The sequence below is a fragment of the Dendropsophus ebraccatus genome, chromosome 3, assembly GCF_027789765.1.
Source record: "Dendropsophus ebraccatus isolate aDenEbr1 chromosome 3, aDenEbr1.pat, whole genome shotgun sequence".
Classification (NCBI taxonomy): Eukaryota; Metazoa; Chordata; class Amphibia; order Anura; family Hylidae; genus Dendropsophus; species Dendropsophus ebraccatus.
The window spans coordinates 46,730,896-46,738,476 of NC_091456.1; the positions used below are offsets into that span (position 1 = coordinate 46,730,896).

Below are 7,581 nucleotides of genomic sequence, written 5' to 3' on the forward strand. Positions count from 1 at the left end.
CCGAGTATAATTATATCACCTGTGAAATGCTAAAGAAATCCTCAAAACATGACCTGTTGGTGAGGCCCGAGGACTGGAATTGAGAAGCACTGGTTTACAGGAAGTCAGCTGGCATAGGACAAACTGACCTCCTGCCTAAACATTAGTGCATATAACTTACTGGTTGTCTAGGAATCACATGACCCAGTTACAGTAATGAAATGTTTAGATGTGACTGAGCTGGGATGAAACAAGTTACACTGCAGAAATACTGGTGGCGGAGTACCATTGTATGTGCACGTAATCCCCCCCCCCCCCAAAAAAAAAAAAATGGAGTGTGTCATTAATCAAAAGGAATCCATTTAGCTAGGGGAGGGTATGTGGTTTGGTTAGCAAATTCTTGGCAATTGCCTTTTTGGCTTAATAGGTGAGGATTGGTAACATGTCCTGCTCGGCATCCAAGATTCAGCCACTCCTTGTACTTTGGACGTTCTATTGTGCAGTCATTTCAGGTATAATAACTGATCTCTGTATTGCTTTGTTTGTGATGTTGCAGGTGAGTTCTATCCAAAACCAAATGCAGTCAAAGGGCGGTTATGGTGGCAACATGTCTGCGAATGTTCAGATGCAGCTTGTAGATACAAAAGCAGGATAACTTTAGTATCACCTGGTAAGTATATGTAACCAGAATTTGTGTGTGTGTGTAGATAGATGAAGATATAGGGGGACATTTATCAAACAAGGTGTAAAGTGAATCTGGCTCAGTTGCCCCTAGCAACCAATCAGATTCCACCTTTCATTTTCCAAACAGCCTGTGAGGAATGAAAAATGGAATCTGATTGGTTGCTAGGGGCAACTGAGACAGTTCTACTTTACACCAGTTTGATAAAGCTCCCCCATGGTGTAAAGTGAAACTGGCTCAGTTGCCCCTAGTAACCAATCAGATTCCACCTTTCATTCCTCACAGACTGTTTGGAAAATGAGAGGTGGAATCTGATTGGTTGCTAGGGGCAACTGAGCCAGTTTCACTTTACACCATGTTTGATAAATCTCCCCCATACTGTCCAGCACCACACTGATATGTGTGGGAAAATCCACATGATAATGGTTGTAATATTTTGTCTTTTAGGATTAAAAATAATAATAATGTTATTAAATTAAAAATTCTATTAAAATGAGAAATTCTATCTCTTGCCGTATCTATGCAACTCATTGCAATAGGAAGTAGTTTTCCGACCCCTTTTATTTTATTTTTTTTTACTGTTGGGGCGTGGTCGCTTGGCTTAATACCACATTGTTTTTGGTGCAGAACCATGTGGTGTCTGCTTGACAACAAACCGCACAATAAAATAATTTTTTGCATGGTTATGCACTGATGGCCCCATTGAAATCAATGGGGGTGTCGGGGCCAGCTGCTCGTGGCTCACTGTACATGGACATTGATTATGCCCCTAGGTCAAATTTGCTTCTCTCATGCTATGCTAGTGATAGAGCACAAACCATACTGGCAGCATTCAGGTCCCATATGTAACACTAACCTGTCATCCTTTTTTTTTTTCTTTTTCTAGGGATGGTTCTTAGCTTCTCCTTCCTTTTGTCTTTACCACCCTCATTTTGCATCGGTGACTGCTTTCTGTGTTCTTCATTGTGTGCAAGATGATGCATTTGTACTCCCACAAGAAAATGATGATGGCCTGTGCCGACGGTCTTACTAAGCGCAAAAGGGCACAGAGGGTCCACGCCAAAACTAATAGCAACAACATCTTTGGAATCATTTTGTTTCGCAAATCCACACATTTTTCACTCCTGCTTTTTTGTATTTTTTTGAGGGTTTTTTTTTTCCTTTTAGTTAATACTTGCTAGATGCAGGCCAGGATGTTGAGAAGGCCTGGGACCGTCAAGCACAATGCTTATTGAAATTCGGACTGTCAGTGAAGTAGATGACGTGCATGCTATGTAATGTTGCTTTGTACAGTGGCCCTATGCTGGGCCTAGAAATGGGAAACTGCCTGTTGCTGAAGATGATGCTACTCGTATCTGCCAAAATATCCTCCTAAAGCAACAGGAGTAAATGCGTGTAAAGACTCCTAGTATAGCTGTATCACTTTAGGTCTACCCCAAACTGATCTCGCTAAGGATGATGATGATGATAATAATAATAATAATAAGTAATAATAAAACGCTTCCATTCATAAGGAATTCTGTTGTAAATGTTCACTATATTTATTTGGAAGATCTGACCTCGAGATTGTAAACCAGTGTAGTAACCTATAAAGTGTCGTGTTGGTGCTTTTGTCTTGTCAGAAATACTAGAATCACCATTCCTGCTTTTTTTTTTTTTTTACCCATTTACCTGCATAAAGTTAGGTGGCCAATAGTGCATGTCAGACTACCTGCAATAATCCCATAACATATGATGTACAGGATACAATGCCTCTGGACTAGTTGTTGTTCGGACAACTACCAGCTTGGTCTGTTATGCAGCCGGTGGCAACGTACACCAGATGTATGGCCAGTTTTCAGACCTCCCAATAAAGCCGCACACTATGGAAATTCATTCTTATAATACATTAGCTATGGAAACCTGTGAGGTGCTTACCAATATTAACATTATGCCCTCCCAGGAGTAATCACACGCATAATAATCCACACTACTTATTGGCTAAAGGTGAGAAAATCTACAGTAACAATGCCCTAATCCAACAAATTGGCAATTGATTCTTTTAGTCCGGAAAAAAAAGTTATTCGACTTCCAAAAAGCTCCGGAAAAGTCTGGTATGAGATACTGAGGTCTCCAAAGGATGAAGTCCTAGGAGACATCCAATGGATACAGTTTTAGTCTAAATGAATCAATGAACAATTTTGTCAGATTTCTGGGAAACTTACTGAAGTGTCACTCCCTTCTGTATTGGCACAAACAGCTATAGATTATTATTTTCAAATGTAGAATTCTATAAAGGAGAATATAATAGAACGTCTAGATTTATAATGAAAATAGTTCCCATAGTCCACCACTTACAAGCTGCATTACCTGAAGAAAGGAATTCCGACTAATGTTCATAAAGGTTTAACCAACCACAAGGGATAGAAATATAAATGATCTGTGTAAGAGATGGTCAAATTATGCGACCAATGAGCATTTTCACCTGGTGTTGAGTTTTACATTGTACAAGGTGCCACTGGTAGAGTTGTCGCACATAGTTCCTCCAACATCACCCAGTAAGGAAACAAATACTACTCACCAGAGAGGTACAGTAGGTAACTAGTAGGCTCCTATAAAGTGGTTGTAGTACACCAGCAACTTGTCACCAGCATATCGGAACTAAAGGAAGATGATAGTGCTGGTCTCCTGAAGGTCTAGTGTGGGGTCATTGCTGATGGCCAGGGGCTTTGCTATTTGCCCAGTCCTTGCTTAGCTTATCGATTAGGGCAATTGTCTCATACCATTGCCTCAAAGCCCAATTGTGTAGCTCACCATAGGAATCCTGAACTATAACTAAATGCAAAGGCCATTGCCAATATTGCTGACTTTTTGGCAAATTCCTCCTCCATCTCGGAGTTGAATGTGGCCCCAGGCATTACCTCTTGTTTGGAGTGTGAAGTACTTTGTTTCTATAATTATTTTAGCATACATGTATTACTCATAAATGGGTGGAATTGCTCATTTCACGGTTAGGCCAGTGTCCCTTAAGCTGGCCGGGGCACTTGAAAACAGAGCAGATCAGACATAATTCTGCCCCTTGTGAAGAGATTGTTCATTTTTAAGGAAAAAGGTGCAATGTTCTTTAAGGGTGCGTTCACACCTACAGGATCTGCAGCAGATTTGATGCTGTGTTTAGTTATTTAAATGAAATCTGCTGCAGAAAATCAGCTGCAGATCCTGTAGGTGTGAACGCACCATAAAGGAGGATTTTCAAAAGGACAATTTAAAAGCCATTAACAGAGTTCTCTAAACTTAAAAAAAAAAAGAAAAAAAAAAGTAGTACTCCGCTACCTAAAGCTTGACATTCGGCTCTTGAAAATTCAAGAAGTTTTCCCAGTTTTATTAATGGTCCTGATGACCTGACTAACAGTTTGGATCCCTTTTATGGTCCGCTTTCTCATTTGGGACTCCAGTGGGTGTTCAAATTTTATAAGCTAAAATGGGAATCATTATTTTAACATCTTATCTTGATCTTGAGTCACCATAGTTCTTGGAAAATGGTGCTTCAAGTTCTTATTCCTCATTTGATTGGGGCTTTTATATTGTCTTTTTGACTTCTCCTTTAGAGAGTCATCACGTTCATGCCGCCCACACCATGTGTCATTTGGGCAGTCCTCAGCCCTCTCCGCCCACCGGCCTTGGTGGACAAATCTCTCCATTTATCCAAAACTGGGAAAGATCTATCAGTCAAGGCTGATGAGGCAGGGGGAAAGCCACTGAGAACTTCCCCAATGGCCCATGTTATAGACAGCATGAAAGTGATGACAACTTTAGCAGAGATGACCACAATTCGGGCATGCTTGGGTCCGTCCAAACTTGAGCGTGCAGCAATTGATCAGAAAACAGCCTACGGCTTTAGCCATGTTTTTCAGGCAGCATTAGCAGTGGATCCAACTTCTTCAGCCACCGCTAATCCCTTGGGTTTGGAAGGACCTGAGCATGCTCGAGTTGTGCTTAACGCTAAATTTTAGACCACTTTAATTTCTTACAGGCTGTAAGATTGTAGAGTGCTGTTCTGTGATACGGAAAAAATTCCAAGACTAAGGAAAAAGGTAAAAAAAAGGTATTTTAATATACAGGGTGACTTTTGACAGCGTCCATAAAATGTCTATTGCTCAGGTTCTGAAACGTGTATGTCTTTTACACATTGTAAAAATAGTTATTTTGATATTGCACTGTTTACAGATATACATGTTTTGGTCTCGCGATCAGATCATGTAAGCGAGGTGTCTTGGAGGTAGCACGACTCTGTTGTATCGGGCTAGTTTCAGCGCCACATCTAACACAGTATTGATTAAATGGGATGTAAACATAAGCCTGACTGAATGCCTGTCGAGAACCCAAAATGTTCTGTATAATATCTAGCATGACAAGCATACCCTGTCCATAGTGTCACAACAGATAGCTTATCGGAGTGGGAGAACCAATAATGTGAATTTATTGCAATACACCCGCACAGGGGTAGGGAACCTTGGCTGTCCAGCTGTTGCAAAACTACAACTCCCATCATGCCTGGACAGCCTAAGGCTGTCCAGGCATGATGGGAGTTGTAGTTTTGCAACAGCTGGACAGCCAAGGTTCCCTACCCCTGCGCCAGATCAAAGTTGCTTATGAACAAGCAGTGGTGGAATTCTTGTTTCAGATATCTGTCGCCCGCAGGACGTGGAGCTCACCCAACCAAAATGGCTCCACTGTTGTGATACATCCAAAGTGTTGTAAAGCATTCAGTATTGTGTGGTATTACACACTGTTCCGTGTAAGGCATTATTAGACTGTGCCAGGATTATTTGTCATGCTTTTTATCATCCTACTACCAATCTGTCTGAAGAGCAGGTTTATCAAAAAATATTTTCACATTCTTTGATCAAGAGAAATAAGAAGTAAAATAATTGACATATTTTTATAACAAAGCATACTTTTTGTACATTGTGTTCATTCTTGAATAAAGTCAGTTCAGTGTTGGCTTGTAGATATTACGGAAAAAGTATTGACATTGATTCAATAAATGTTTTCTTTCATCTCTGCGTTGGAGATTTTATTTCATTTACTCAACATTATCAAATAAAGTTGGCAACTGAAATGATGTGTGGAATAAGGAGTGCATTTCTTTGCTGGATGGCAGCACTGTGGATGAATATTGAATTTCGAACGCAGAGAACTTGTCAGCTCACACAATGGAGCGTGCGGCTACACTATTATAGTGCCATGTATGGGATACACTATTACAGTGCTATGTATGGGCTACACTATTACAGTGCTATGAATGGCATACACTATTAGGCTGGGTTCACACTACGTATATTTCAGTCAGTATTGCAACCAAAACCAGGAGTGGATTGAAAACACAGGATCTGTTCACACAATGTTGAAATTGAGTGGATGGCCGCCATATAACAGTAAATAACTTCCATTATTTCAATATAACAGCCGTTGTTCTAAAATAACAGCAAATATTTGCCATTAAATGGCGGCCATCCACTCAATTTCAACATTGTGTGAACAGATCCTTTCTGTGTTTTTAATCCACTCCTGGTTTTGGTTGCAATACTGACTGAAATATACATATACTGACTGAAATATACGTAGTGTGAACGCAGTGCTATAGGATACACTATTACAGTGCTATGTATGGGATACATTATTACAGTGCTATGTATGGGATACACTACTACAATGCTATGTATGGGCTACACTGTTACAGTGCTATGTATGGGATACACTATTACAGTGCTATGTATGGGATACACTATTACAATGCTATGTATGGGATACACTACTACAATGCTATGTATGGGCTACACTATTACAGTGCTATGTATGGGATACACTATTACAATGCTATGTATGGGACACATTACTACAATGCCATGTATGGAATACACTATTAAAGACTGGGTTCACACTACGTATATTTCAGTCAGTATATTTCAGTCAGTATTGCAACCAAAACCAGGAGTGGATTCAAAACACAGAAAGGATCTGTTCACACAATGTTGAAATTGAGAGGATGGCCGCCATATAACAGTAAATAACTTCCATTATTTCAATATAACAGCCGTTGTTCTAAAATAATAGCAAATATTTGCCATTAAATGGCGGCCATCCACTCAATTTCACCATTGTGTGAACAGATCCTTTCTGTGTTTTTAATCCACTCCTGGTTTTGGTTGCAATACTGACTGAAATATACTGACTGAAATATACATATACTGACTGAAATATACGTAGTGTGAACCCAGCCTCACAATGCTATGGACCACACTGCATTGTTTTTTATGCAAAATTTTCCTAACAAGTAAATACCACCAAATCTATATGTATCTGAGGATCATGTGAAGAGCAGAAGGCCACATCTAACTGCTGGACAGCTGTGGTAACATCACTTTGGATAACGTGCAGTAAGCAGTGACTGGCTGGCCTCATATGACCTGTCTTACCCATGATGGCACAATAGATCATCATATGATATTACCAGGTGGTATAACATGAGCTCAGTTAGGGTACATTTACATGTATGTCATATTTAGGCAAAGTGCTAAATATTAAGGGGAATCTGTCAGTTGCTGTTCATGCTGTTCCAAACTGCTGACACTGTTAGTAGAGACACATGGTATAAGTCTGTGTGTCCATAGTGTTAGTGTTTTTCTCCAATGAAAAGTGTCAGAGAGGTTTTTCCAAACTCCTGATCTTCTGCAAGCTGGTATACCTCCTAACTACCCCTCCCATAGCTGACCCTATTTGATAGACAGTAAGCTGAGCTCCATGCAGGGGAGGGGGTGTTACAGCCTACTTTTCACTTTTTTCTAGGTTATGGAAGCACAGGCGGATATATGAAATGTATTGTGTTTCTCGTTGAACTAACAGTGTTAGCAGTTTGGAATATGAATTGCATCTGACAA

The 7,581-nt window shown here is 40.1% G+C and overlaps 1 protein-coding gene across 1 annotated transcript in view; it reads left to right on the forward strand.

The window, feature by feature from the left end:
- The window catches only part of CDC42SE2 (CDC42 small effector 2), a 63,271-nt gene extending 61,093 nt beyond the window's left edge, over nt 1–2,178 (forward strand). Inside the window, exons 4-5 of the mRNA XM_069961675.1 lie at nt 536–649; nt 1,548–2,178. Of these exons, the coding sequence (XP_069817776.1) occupies nt 536–634 (99 nt within the window). The 3' untranslated portion in view covers nt 635–649; nt 1,548–2,178. The remainder of the gene's footprint in view (nt 1–535; nt 650–1,547) is intronic.
- Nucleotides 2,179–7,581: the final 5,403 nt, after the last annotated feature.